This window comes from Mustela lutreola, chromosome 1, assembly GCF_030435805.1.
Source record: "Mustela lutreola isolate mMusLut2 chromosome 1, mMusLut2.pri, whole genome shotgun sequence".
In the NCBI taxonomy this organism is placed as follows: domain Eukaryota; kingdom Metazoa; phylum Chordata; class Mammalia; order Carnivora; family Mustelidae; genus Mustela; species Mustela lutreola.
Genome location: NC_081290.1, coordinates 91,381,307 through 91,395,093, shown reverse-complemented (window position 1 = coordinate 91,395,093; position 13,787 = coordinate 91,381,307). Strand labels below are relative to the sequence as shown.

Sequence of the window (13,787 nt, the reverse complement as noted above, 5' to 3'; positions counted from 1 at the left end):
ACACATTCAAAAGTCATTGGTGCCTTTAAATTTCTTAAGAACAAAATGTTCCAGATAGAACATATGGAAAAGGACAAAATAGATTCCCTTCCAGACTCGTCTAGAAAATGCACCACTGCCTTGTACTCACTATTGGCAGAAGCTGTGGGTAGAAGAAAAGCTGAGAGTCGGCCACACCCATGGTCATGACCAGCTGTCTCTGGTACGCCCGCTCATCTGTTGAGATCTCTGGTCTGCTAAGCAGCACACAGTTTTTTAACAAACAATTCATGTACACTGGTAATACTTTCATGGAATCTGGTAAAATAAGCTGAAAGGAGAAAGACATTTGTTTCATATGCTTGACCTTTATGAGAAAGAACCCCTGAGCTTTACCTCTAAGACAAAAACATCATTTGTTTTTGAGGTAATTGTGAAGATTAAATGATAACACACACAAGCACACAGAGTACAGAAATTGACACCCATGAGGTATTCAAACAACGACAGTTGGGTTTCTCTAGGTGCTTCGGCAGAACCCGATTCCGTCTGCCTCTTAACAGATGTGTGGCCCTGGGCAAACCATTCTCTCTTGTCCTACATTTTCTCATTTAAAACTGGAACAGCCCATCTCCTGCATGATCATGAAATTGTTAGGAGGATTAAATGATTATTAATCTGTGAAGCACTTACAAGGGTACCTAGCACACAGTATTACAAAAGTTTATTAATAAATGATTTCCTGGGGCACCTGGGATGCTCAGTTGTTAAGCATCTGCCTTTGGTTCGGGTCATGATCCCAGGGTCCTGGGATCAAGCCCCACATCAGCCTCCCTGCTCAGCGGGAGGCTGGCTTCTCTCTCTCGCACTCCCCCTGTTTGTGTTCCCTCTCTCACTAACTTGTCAAATAAATAAAATCTTTCACAAGATTTTTAATCTTTAAAGAGATCCTAATCTGTGTCACCAATCTCTACCTCTTGAGTTCAAGAAGAGTGTCTTTTTCAACTATCCATGAGGTATCTCTTCCTTTACGTGCTTCATGTACCTCAAACTCACACAGTTAGCCAAAAACTCATCAAACATGTATTAAATGCCACCGTGTCATGGGTTCTGTGCAAACTGTCAATGATAGGTCAGGGGAATAAGGGACAGTCGATGTCCCAAGATGCCAAAGTCCATCAGAGATGGCAGACACATCACTCAATAAAACATAATAAGGAGGTTGTGACACTATAAACTAAAAAAGGAAATACTTCCTGGATTTAGGTGTGTCACTACCTAATGGTAGTCACTACCAAAGGGTAACAGGCAAAATCAAACTCCTACAGTTCCAAAAACATATTGTATTATCATGCTGCAAATAACAACAGAATGCAGCACTTCTGGATATCTGGTCTACAAATTCACGATTGCTTTCTTAGTGTTCCCACTTAATGAGGAAAAAGAATATATGCTTATTAGAATCCACACTGAAAAGAAACTTTCCCTCAAGGATCTTTAGGATTTATTCCTCCATTTAAATCCTTACATATTGCAAGTTTCTTCTCATGGTCTACTAAGTAAAGAATGTGTAAGACAGTTTTCTAACTGGTTCAGGCAAACATATTTCAGGACAATTCTATTTTGTGGTTTATTTCCTCTCTCCTTCTATAATCCCCTTTCAGAGAATCAAAGACCATCAAATGCATGTATCCTCATCAGAGTAGAATACTCTTCTTTTTTTCCTCTAGCATAAAACCTTTTTATTTGACAACATATGCTACTGCATTACTTTTTCAACCAAGGAAAAATATGATCAAAAGATGTAAGAACCATATCATAATCCGATTCCAGAGCCATGTGGTCTTAATGCTGTTTCTGGACCAGTTACCAGTTAGGAGTCTTACAAATTATGAATGAAGAATATTCTTAGATTCTCATACTGAAGCATGTACACACACTTTTTCAAATATTATCTTGTAATTTCACTGGTTGCTTCTCATTAATCAGGTTACATTAAGACAGTTTAGAAATATGTTGTCCTAAAAGCCACCAAGGGGTGAGCCTCCTGACCTACAATGACCCTACAAGACTAAAAGCCCAATCAGAGGAGACTGGATGAGCGGCGGCAGATAGAAGAAAACAGAGGAGGTAAATAAATAAATAAGGAGGAACACTGACGACGAAGAAGAAAAATGGAGTTAGGGTGAAAAGAACCAAGGAGACATTCTTTGCCCATGTTTTTGTGGTGGGGAAGAAAATGTGGCAACAGATGGACCCTATAAACCTTTCCCCACATCCTTGGATCTCCTCCATGAGTAACAGTCATTCTTGGGGATAAAAGGTACAGGTGAGGAAGGTGTATAAATTCACATGAGTCCAGTTTGATTGAATTTAGAGAATTTTTCTCTGAGTTTTGAAATGACAGATTGACAATGACTTAAAAAAACAATTACTTTGCAGTTAAGGGCATTTGACTTGCCTTTTGAAGTCATTGTACTCCCATACGATGTAATGCATTTAAGTTCGGAAGAGTGAGTTATTAGATTCAATAAAAAAAAAATCTACCTTGCTCATGTAAGCTTAACAAATTGATTTCATGTTGTTTGCAGTTTTAGGTCTTAACCCGGCATTAAAATATGACCTCCACAATAGATGCCTCCTTAAATTTTGCATCCTAAATGCCTCGCTTGCTTCAAGCTAGTCCTGGCCCTGGGAGTCAGTAAAAGTAGATCTTCTGAGGTCCAGTGTCATATAATCCAAGTATACAGCAACTTAAGTCCTACTTAGATCAAGGAAACTTTGGGCTCTACAGTAAAAGAGGGAATTCCGTTAGGAATCATGGTATTATTTCTTAAAAGTGAACGATGAGGGGCGCCTGGGTTGCTTAGTAGGTTAAAGCCTCTGCCTTCAGCTCAGGTCATGATCTCAGGGTCCTGGCATCAAGCCCTGCATCAGGGTCTCTGCTTGGTGGGGAGCCTGCTTCCCCCTGTCTCTGTCTGCCTCTCTGCCTACTTGTGATCTCTGTCAAATAAATAAATAAAATCTTTAAAAAAAAAGTGAACGATGAGAGGGCAGCAAATCTGAAGTTATATTCTCTGAAGACAACCCCAGGTTCAGCCATTTCACATGTCTAAGTAATGGTGTATTTTAATATACTACTGTCACTAAGTCTTTTTTTTTTTTTTTAAAGATTTTATTTATGTATTTGACAGAGAGAGATCACAAGTAGGCAGAGAGGCAGGCAGAGAGAGAGAGAGGAGGAAGCAGGCTCCACACTAAGCAGAGAGCCCGATGTGGGACTCGATCCCAGGACCCTGAGATCATGACCCGAGCCGAAGGCAGTGGCTTAACCCACTGAGCCACCCAGGTGCCCCTACTGTCACTAAGTCTTATGAGCCCTACATTTTCCCCACTCCAGGCTGGATAATCACAAGGTATCTAAATTATGTCATTTCTTAAAGCGCATCAATAGTTGAAATGCACACTTGAAATGTGTTCATGAAGAAAGTAAAATCTCATCATAAGAACAGGAATAATCTCTATCAACTTTTTCAGAGAAAATGTGGATCATCATGTTTTTCCTCCAGAAATAATTAAACTGCATAACCAGATGATCTAGTAGTAGAGACAAAGCTTTTAACTTTTAAACCAGAAGGAACGAACAGATTTGATTTCTTTCCTTAAATAGGCAACAGATTTGTTTTTAACTTAAGGTCTTTGAATCCAATTGCTTTAACATTAGCAAATAAACTTTCTGAGAGGACACTAACCGTACCTGCTCTCCTTCAACCTCCTTCTGAAATATGAGATACTCCAGAGACAGAATAATGTTTCCAGAGCTTTAAAACAAACAGTAAAACTGGGGTATAAAATTCTCATGGTTGGACTTGATCCAGGTGCACCTGATAGGCTTTGTAGAAATTAAAGAAATACACTGTGAAATCATACTTATATTGGAATTCAGTTACTGAAGTGTCACATCTTCTGGCTAATAAAGAGGACAGACACTTACACAGAGATTCAAGAGCTGCTTATGTGATTGTCAACACAGGAGACAGAAGAATTGGTGGCTAATTTAATCAGAACAGCAGAGAAAGGAATTTTTGTGAAAAGTCCAAGCTAATAACTATATTTCATTTTCCTTTACCCAGATTATGAAATTTGGTCCCCTGATTTTATCTGCATTATCTCTGCTGCTAAAGGCTTTTTAAAAAAAGATTTTATTTATTTGAGAGACAGAAAGCTCAAGCAATTGTATGTGCAGGGTGGGGAGGCAGAGGGAGAGGGAGAAGCCACCTCCCTGCTGAGCAGGGAGTCCAATGCAGGGCTTGATCCTAGGACCCTGAAGTCATGACTTGAACCAAAGGTAGGCGCAAAGGTTCAATCAAGTGAACCACCCAGGTACCCAAGGCTTATTTCTGAGTGAGGTTTCAGACATCCTCACAGCACCCACTAACTTTTGACAATGAATTAACTAGAAAAATTTCCCATCTGTTGCTGTTTTCTCTTTCAATCCAAATTCTATATTCAGATATTCAACACAAAACTACAAAAAGTTGCATCTAGCTTTGACTGACATAGGGAAAAATGTGAATAAGAGAACAGATATAAAAATAAATGTGAACATGAGGTTCTACTTTTTCTTTTACCCGAGAGAGTCTAAATGAGATTTATTTAAAGGATCTAAAATTTTCATCTTAGTAGATGATACACAGAAACATTTCCTTCAAAATCCCTTATACCTATTAACTTCTAAATATAAAGAATTCCAATATTTAGAAATTATATTTATGTTTATAAAATATAAAGAAATCATTCTTGCCATTGGTGCTTTTATCAACTGTGATTATTGATGTGCCTGAAAAGATATTTAAGCACACACAATTTTCAACCACATACTCATCTTTATAAGCAAAAGAGAATCCCATTTATATTATGACATTTCTTACATATAACATTCTGTTATTTATACATAATGTAGTGACTGCCAACCCAATGTGCACACACATTTTTTTGGTTCAAGCATCTTGTAACGCCACTAAGTTTTTTAATGTCGGCTGTAAAAAGACCATAGCCTCCCCAAATGGCATTCTCAGTCTTGGTTGTATAGCTTATTATGCACAGCATCTAAGTGATTGGAACATCATGAGCCTTCCATAGCCAAATGCTGAAAGAATGCACATTTAGTATCACTTGTAACGCTTTAGGATCTAACTAGAGTAGTTGGCTCACCTGGCTTGCTGCAGATGGACTTGCGCAATTCTTTCGGTAACATGCCAACATATGGGCAGTCTGATTAACCAGGATTTCCCGGATGACCTTCAAGGGCTGGTGAAGAACTGCTTTAAATGCTAGTTGCACAAAACAGTGAAAATTGCATCAAAGCCTTAGCTCAGGAATCAATCCCTTCAAATGATAATAGTAATAAACAACAAACTGCTATTATCTTCAGACCACCCAGCAAGGAGTAACAGTGTTAAAATGTTACAGTCATTTTTTAATGTTCTCCATTTTACTAAGTATGCCAACATACCCAATGGAAACAATGGCCTACTCTGACAGGTAATTGGTCCAGATTTTTCCACAGAATATTATAAACAGACTCTACACACAGAGAAAGGAAAGACCAATTTGCCATCTTCTGGTGTTCTGAATTCCTTTGGGCTGGATTACTCTTTCCTCTAAACCTCCGTATAGAATCTCAAATGGAGGTTGTGGAGGGGAGAAGGAACCAAAGAAAATTCCAACTCTGGCCCCTCCCATTTCATAATTATCATGGTATGGATAGGCAAGTTCAGCCCAACATTAGGGAGAGTCCCTTTCCATTATCCCCAGGTGCTAGAGGACATCCTCGCATACCATAATGACAATCTAAGTATTACCTTCCTAAATTTCAACTCAGAGCCCACCTCCACCCCACGAAAGAAACTTTGAATAAAACTGTATAGAGTGGGCCTGAATTGTTATTTCATTCTTAATCTGGAATTAGAGATGCTGACTATTGTCCCTGGCACTCTGCTTTTATAAATTCTGAATCTGCCCACCAAAAGGCTGTGCTACCACAGTAGTTGTCAGTTACTAATTCAATTAACCAACAAGTCTTGACTGACTTACTAGGCAAGACACACAGCACTACAGGATTAGCAGAGTGTTACCTGACTTGGCGAAGAAGTTGATAAGAGCATCTGTCTCACAGCTCTTATAGAGATCAGCCAACTGGGAGCTGCAGTTCAAGCTCAGATTATGAATCCGAAGTCTTCTCTGACCTCCAATGGTCGTGTAAAGCACAGCACACTGCAGAGGCAATACCAAGGACACATGTTTTCCTGATCAACATGTCCACCCAATCTAGCCTAATCTTATTTACACTTAGAGAACAGTGTGTACAGCTCAGGGACCTCTAAATTCTTCCACGGATCTTTTTTTATTATTGTTAATGGCTGAACAGTAACAAATAAGGGAGGTATAATAACAATTCATACATTGGGTTTCTATGTAACTCTCCACTGGGTTAAATTTAAATTTTATCCGGGCTTTCACACATAAGTACCTATTTGCATCTACTGCTATTCTACTTTCACATATCTCAGATTTCAGTACCAGGGATTCAGGTCCAGAAACAAGACTTTCATGTTGATGATTATAGTCCGATTCAAGCTTCACTGCCCTTAAAAACATGCGGCTAACTTTGATGATATACTTAAGTTTCACACTAATGATATATGCATTTCAAGAATGAAAATAAGTATACACTTTTTCAAATATCTGTGATCAAAAAATAAACATTAGAGTTCTTCCTCAACTTAACTGTCAACACCCCTCTCCATTTTTTTTTTTTTTAAGATTTTATTTATTTATTTATTTATTTGTCAGAGAGATAGAGTACAGGCAGGCAGAGTGGCAGGTAGAGGCAGAGGGAGAAGCAGATTCCCTGCAGAGCAAGGAGCCCGATGTGGGACTCGATCCCAGGACCCTGATATCAAGACCTGAATGGAAGGCAGCCGCTTAACGGACTGAGCCACCCAGGCATCCCCACCCCTCTCCATTCTTTAAGGATGATACTAGTATCTGAAAACTATGCCCATTAGATATAATTGTTCTTATTTTAATTCAAGACCTCCATGGTGTCTATGTAAATTTATTTACTACAAAACCAAATTCTATTTATATTTGCATGTAACATAATAATGCACTTAACATGGTATCTACCATATTGTAGAAATGCAACAAATGAATGAATGGGTGCTAAAGCCTAAAAGAATTGAATATGGCTGGCAGCCAGGTTGCTAATGCCTACCACACTGGTCACAGTTTGCTGGGTTCTCACGTCATGACATATGATTGTGACTTCATACAAATAGCATGCGTAAATGAGGGTGTAGAGACTACACAACTGAGTGCTGTAATCTAATTATTTTTGCTTTCGGAAAAACAGAGCTGAAATTCTTTACAGAGAGATGACTCAGTTGATGGTATTTTAGTCTCCCCACTGACTGTTGTCAGTAACAAACTAAAACACTGAAAAGGGAATATGTTTTGAATCACCTGGATTAAGGCTCCACTGTCTTCAGCAAGTTTGTCATCATGCTTGAACTCCACAGTCACTGCCTTGTCACAATCAATGGCCGCCATTTCTACATCAGTGGTGTTGTTCATAAAAATTCCACCAAAGAAATCAGTGGCTCTGAAACCTAATGATGAGGAAAAAGGGAAATTTTGTTCCTGGTCCGTTATTACTTTGAAAAGAAAACAATCACACAGCAGAGACCTGAAAAACAGTATAACTGAAAATTACCTGTGCTGGTACGAATCCTCATAATAGCATCGAATCCTATTTTCTTTTCAATATCATTTCTGAGATCATTCAAAAATTGTTGGCTATCCATGTGCATCTAAAAAATAAAGTAGGATCAGTGTCCACCAGATGGCAGTAAAATACTTAAAATAATAATTCTTATTTTTTTAAATCTTGATTAAAAACCACTTTATCCAGACATCTTAGAAAGGATTCTTTTTTTTTTTTTTTTTTTTTTTTTTTTTTTTTTTTAAAGATTTTTTTATTTATTTTATTTGACAGACAGAGATCACAAATAGGCAGAGAGGCAGGCAGAGAGAGAGAGGAGGAAGCAGGCTCCCCGCTGAGCAGAGAGCCCGATGCGGGACTCGATCCCAGGACCCTGAGATCATGACCTGAGCCGAAGGCAGCGGCTTAACCCACTGAGCCACCCAGGCGCCCCTTAGAAAGGATTCTTAAAGCTTTTTCAATTTTACTTCATTTGCTATCTTTGGTTTTACCAAATCCCTTAAGTAGTTTGCAATATAAATATGTAGCTAGGTGATTAAAAATAATTTTACTGATACTAAATAAAAATAGATGATTAACATTTGTCATTTATGTGGGGAAACACTCATTCGCACTCCATGTTGCCATGTATAGATATGTAAGTCAGAGGCACTCCCCTAATGCCTTCCTCTCAGGTGAGAGCAGGTGACGTATCTGGTTAGTAAGTCTGAGTAAAGGAATTGTGCAGGCCTAGCTTACTCTATTTTGGACCTTCTTTCTGGGGAGGCAGCCTGCCTGTAGGAGGCACATATTTCTTGCCCCTCAATATGTTAAGTTTTAAAGGTATAGTTGTCCACAAGGAAGCTTGTAACTGTGCCTACCCTGGGCCTTGCTTTAATTAAGTTACACCGAAAGGTAAAGCATTAGCAAGCCCACTTGCCCACAGACCTGAGTCTGTGTGCTCCTCACATTTTTACTATCTCGTGACTCTGTCTCTTAATTGAGGCTTGGAAGAGAGGGGTATCATGAATTGATCCCCCAAATCCCAACAATTTAAAACAAATACATAGTCACTTTTAAAAACAGTATCTTAAATATATTTAAAATACTAAAGTTTTATAAAGAATATACTTTTCCCCATCAAGCAAGGTTACTTTGAAACTCACCTCTGAGGATAAATGAGCTCAATCTATTGTCAAACACTAAGGGAGTGGAAAAGCAATTGCTTTATCACATATACACCATAGAAAGTACAAAATACTTTCTTGTTTAGCCTACAGAACACTCTTTCAGGACCAAGTGAATCCCATGATGCAGAAGTAAATAGAAGTCTGAGAATCGTGGTGCAACAGAAGCTCCTCTTTGAAAACTTTAGTAAACATAGATTATACCAAACATGGTATTTCAAGGAAGAATGCACAAGAATGTAGCAGTGCTAGGGCGCCTGGGTGGCTCAGTGGGTTACATTTGTCAGTTGCCCACAAGGGGGCATAGGTTTCTTAACCAATGATTGAAGCACCTAAAGTCAAACAGCAGTAGAAAACCTGAGGTGAACAAGTTGCTGGTTTTTACCTGGAAATTGTTGTATTTGTAAAGGGTTCCTCCGGTGAGCTGAGGCACGAGACCCAAAGAGGCCACATCCACATACTGGCTGGGAAAGAGGAAGAGGGTCACACAGCACCCGTGAGCCACACAGTCTTTGGCTAGAGAGTCGTAGACATTGGTTTGGGGCTGGAAAAGTATCTGAAGGAAAAGATGCACAAAGGGAAAAAGAAAACCACAAAATGTTTTTGGTTTCAATTTTTAATTTCTGTTGAATTCTTTTAAAATGAAAGAGAAATTGTTTCCAGTTAAGTGAACTGGCCTGAAGGAATGAATTCTGGTCATCATTAGAGCAGCAGCCGTTCACTGAGCACTCACAGTGTGCTGGGCTCCTGCTGTATGAAACGTGTGTGCAGGCAATGTTATCTGATCCTCCAACAATGCTAATGAGACGGACACTCCTGTCTTACCTTTAGAGACCTACATGGGGCAACTTGTCTGGTGTCATGTGGTTAGTATGCCTACATCATGGTCTTAACCTTCCCACTGACCTAAACCCCCCAGCAATGGCTATACTTCAGAGGATTTGAGCAAAGCACACTCTGAGCACTGGGTACCTCTACTTCCTATCTCAGCGATGTTGTTATATGGTGCAGTCTACATTTTCCTTCTACCTTTATCATCTTCCTGCATCTCCTCCCATTTCTCCCATTTCTACAATGGTCTTATCAACTAGTCTCTTACACAGATTACACATGAAAAAAGTTTGAGGCCTTATTTTATTTTAGGAATATTTCAGAAATCAGCCTTTCTAAGAATATAAATTTTCTTTAATTATGTGCAATTCAAAATATTCCTATAATATACAATGTCCTGGATTTATGCATTACATTTAGCTACTCTCCCTTTCTTACACAAAGGAAACCTTCACTCTTTCTTTACTCCCCTTTAAAAACTGACACAGAGATACTTCAAAGGGCCATTGTTTACAAATACCTTCTCTTTGTCTGTATTAATCAGCTTTTTGTCATCTCTGTTTTTGAGCTTCCCTGGTGCTTCTGCAGTCGGCAAGGAGGAATGGAAGATGAACAGCTTCCCCGGACAGTCTGCTGCCTGAAAGAAAAAAAAAAGTGATAGAAAATATCTTGGGTGGGGAAGTTTTATTTTAAGGGAATCAGAAAAGAAATCAAATTAATTTTATTAATATTAATATTTAATAAATATTAATATTTAATAAATTAAAATATAGGTATTTTCTATGAGCCAAGCAGTATAATTTAATCCTCTTAATAACTTTTGTGTCCTTGGGCAAGTACTATTCTCTCCATTTTATAGACTGGGAAACTGAGGCTTAGATTTGTCCAAAGTCATACAAGTTGTAAATGAAATAGTCAATATTTGAACGTAGGTCCCTATACCACGATGCTTTGAAAAACTAGTAAGAGGATGTATTACAGGGAAAATACTTTCTTGTTTAGCCTACAGAAAGAACACTCTTTCAGGACCAAGTGAATCCCATGATGCAGAAGTAAATAGAAGTCTGAGAATTGTGGTGCAACAGAAGCTCCTCTTTGAAAACTTTAGTAAACATAGATTATACCAAACATGGTATTTCAAGGAAGAATGCACAAGAATGTAGCAGTGCTAGGGCGCCTGGGTGGCTCAGTGGGTTAAGCCTCTGCCTTCAGCTCGGGTCATGATCTCAGGTCCTGGGATCAAGCCCTGCATTGGGCTCCTTGCTCAGCGGGAAGCCTGCTTCCCCCTTCTCTGCCCATCTCTTTGCCTACTTGTGATCTCTGTCTGTCAAATAAATAAACAGAATCTTAAAAAAAAAATAAAAGAAAAGAATGTAGCAGTGTTGTGGAGACAATAAACACACGACGCCAGTTATCAGGCAAGATGACAAAAGGAAAAATACATGATCGAGATTATATATCTGTAGACCCTGGGAAGCAATAAAAAGATGACTTAGGCTCCACAAAAGTCTATTCAGCATTAAAAATATTTAAAATTGTATTTAAGGACCTAAGAAGTAATCTACTAAGCAACATTTACTGAAATTAAATGATTCAGTATATTGAGCCCCGCAATCCCGTCTTTCTCCAAACGATCCCGGCTACTGCTGCCAGAGCACTCCCTTCACTAAAGGTAACTGCTTGGATCCTGCATGGGGCATTTCTCCTGAAGGATCCTGGAGACTTTCTACTACACGATAAAGTCCGTATTCCTTTACCTTGTGGGAGCAGTGAGGGTAACAATGCAATGAGTTGCTGCCAACAGTCGCTGTGTGCAGCTCCCTGCCGGGTCCTTCACACACATGACTTATTTATAACAACCTCATGGAGAAGATAATGTTGTCTGCATTTTAAGGTTCGGAAAACTGAGGCTCATCCAGTTTGCCTCAAGTCATAGAGTCAGTGACCCTCTGGTCCTTCAAGGCCCTCTGGAGTTCAAAGACTATCTTTCCAGTCGAATCTCCACCATTTCCTAACCCCTGCCATCCTTTGCATTGGAAGTTTCCACCCTACAAGCTTTGCTTTCCTAGAATACATCACGTATTTCACACACCTATATCTTTATACATTTTGTTCCTTTACCCTGGAATCCGTTTCTCCCTCTTCTTGGTCTGGAGCTGTCGTTTGCGAAGACTGGGTTAGTGGCACACTTTGGTATGCCCAGGTCAGCTGGTAAGAGGCGTTTAAAATTATCTGCTACGAATATTAAGGTACGTGGGTTTGTGAATTACACTAAAGAGCAAATGGAGAGGCGTGCCTGGGTGGCTCAGATCTTAAGCGTCTCCCTTTGGCTCAGGTCATGATCCTAGGGTCCTGGGATTGAGCCCTGTGTCAGGCTCCCTGCTCAGCGGAAACCCTGCTTCTACCTCTCCCACTCCCCCTGCTTGTGTTCCCTCTCTCATTATCTCTCTGTCAAATAGATAAATAAATAAAATCTAAAAAAGAAAAAACCAAACACAAATGGAGAGAATTCCGGTTAGCCTTGTCCTAATGTGTCTCCCTAAGTGACACTGGGGAGGGGCGTATAACCTGTGTCCTGTCTCATCTTTGTTGTGGTCAGCAGTGAGCAGTGATCTTACTGCTGCACTAGCCTCCCACCCAAAATTATTGATATAGCCTAAGTAAGAAAGAAGGCAAGGATGAGTGAAGAAGCACAGGTACACAAACACTGCACAGGAAAAAGACACTGTCAACACTTGGGCCAATTAAGACACACGAGTTCCTATGATTAAATCTGAATAAAATTTATAGTAATACTGATAATGACATGTTAATAATTTTGAAATTCTATGACTGACTTTTTATTTCTATCACTTTCATCGTTATAAAAGTACTTTTTGTTTATTTTAATTCGAGTAGCAGAAAAGGTATGAAACCTTTTTTAGAGGTCCATCTTCTCCCCAGCTTTTCTTGCCTGGCCTACCCAGTTCCCCTAAATAATTCACTGTCAATATTCATTCACCTCCATCCACCTAGATTCTCTGCTCATTCAAGTACACTTATTGTATACCACAGTACCTAAGAGCATGGGTCCTAATTCCTATCTGCATGGATAAGAGTCTATTAGTTACCTAATACGTGACACAGGAAAAACAGCAGCTACATGAAAATATTGTTGAGAGAATTCAATGAACCAGTATATGGTGTTAATCATAAACAAACATACACGATTGCCTTGTTGCTATTACCCATAGAGCAAAGCTCTAAAGGAAAAAATCAGGACCTATTGGAAAAATAAAGTTCACTATTGAGAAAAACAAAATAGTCATATTTCTTTCTAATTCATTAGCAATTAAAATGGCACAATTTTAGATTTATAATTTCATTAGGCATATACTTATAAAATCTTTTGTAAGAAGCAATAAAAGAAAAAGCTCCTAGGGCATTCTATGCTCTAAATCCTGATAAATCTCTGATGTTTTTACCAAAACCTGACTGTGTCCACATTAATGTACCATATAGAATTGATAAATGACAATGACATATGTCATTTTTATTATGATGGAAAACAGGTTGAGAAAGGCTGGCCTAGAGAACCCATTACCCAAAATTTAATTCCAATGTCTATTCCTCTGAGATACATGTTAATTTCACCCTTGACAGCACTGGTTGCCTTCCACCTCCCTCTATCTCCATTCTACTTTGCAGATCAAATTTAATGATAATGAATCACAACTTTATATATCCTATGGTCTTCTACAGGTTGCAGGCTTATGAAGAAAGAAGGTCCCTGATTTCTCTACAGTGTGTTTCTCTAAGCCCTACTGGGTCTAGATAGTGCTTTCACTCTATAGGTGCTCCATAAATTTTAGAAGGAATGTTGTGATGTATCACACCTTGAAATCAAATGTAGAAATACATTAAGATAACTTAAAGATAAATTTCCCCAACTTGTGATATGTTTGAAGCATAACCATTAAAGACCACTTCTTTCTAATTTGTTGCCTAATTCTACTTATCTAGTTTTCTGGTGGAAGTTAATAGCT

At 38.9% G+C, this 13,787-nt stretch overlaps 1 protein-coding gene across 4 annotated transcripts in view; it reads right to left on the bottom strand.

The window, feature by feature from the left end:
- Nucleotides 1–13,787, bottom strand: part of SEC24D (SEC24 homolog D, COPII coat complex component) — a 106,437-nt gene that overhangs the window by 11,412 nt on the left and 81,238 nt on the right. For all 4 annotated transcript variants that reach the window (XM_059169604.1, XM_059169593.1, XM_059169612.1 and 1 more), the window contains exons 14-20: nucleotides 10,283–10,399; nucleotides 9,317–9,487; nucleotides 7,757–7,853; nucleotides 7,507–7,652; nucleotides 6,117–6,255; nucleotides 5,194–5,312; nucleotides 131–310 (exon numbers count right to left, since the gene is read on the bottom strand). In XM_059169604.1, the coding sequence (XP_059025587.1) occupies nucleotides 131–310; nucleotides 5,194–5,312; nucleotides 6,117–6,255; nucleotides 7,507–7,652; nucleotides 7,757–7,853; nucleotides 9,317–9,487; nucleotides 10,283–10,399 (969 nt within the window). The remainder of the gene's footprint in view (nucleotides 1–130; nucleotides 311–5,193; nucleotides 5,313–6,116; nucleotides 6,256–7,506; nucleotides 7,653–7,756; nucleotides 7,854–9,316; nucleotides 9,488–10,282; nucleotides 10,400–13,787) is intronic.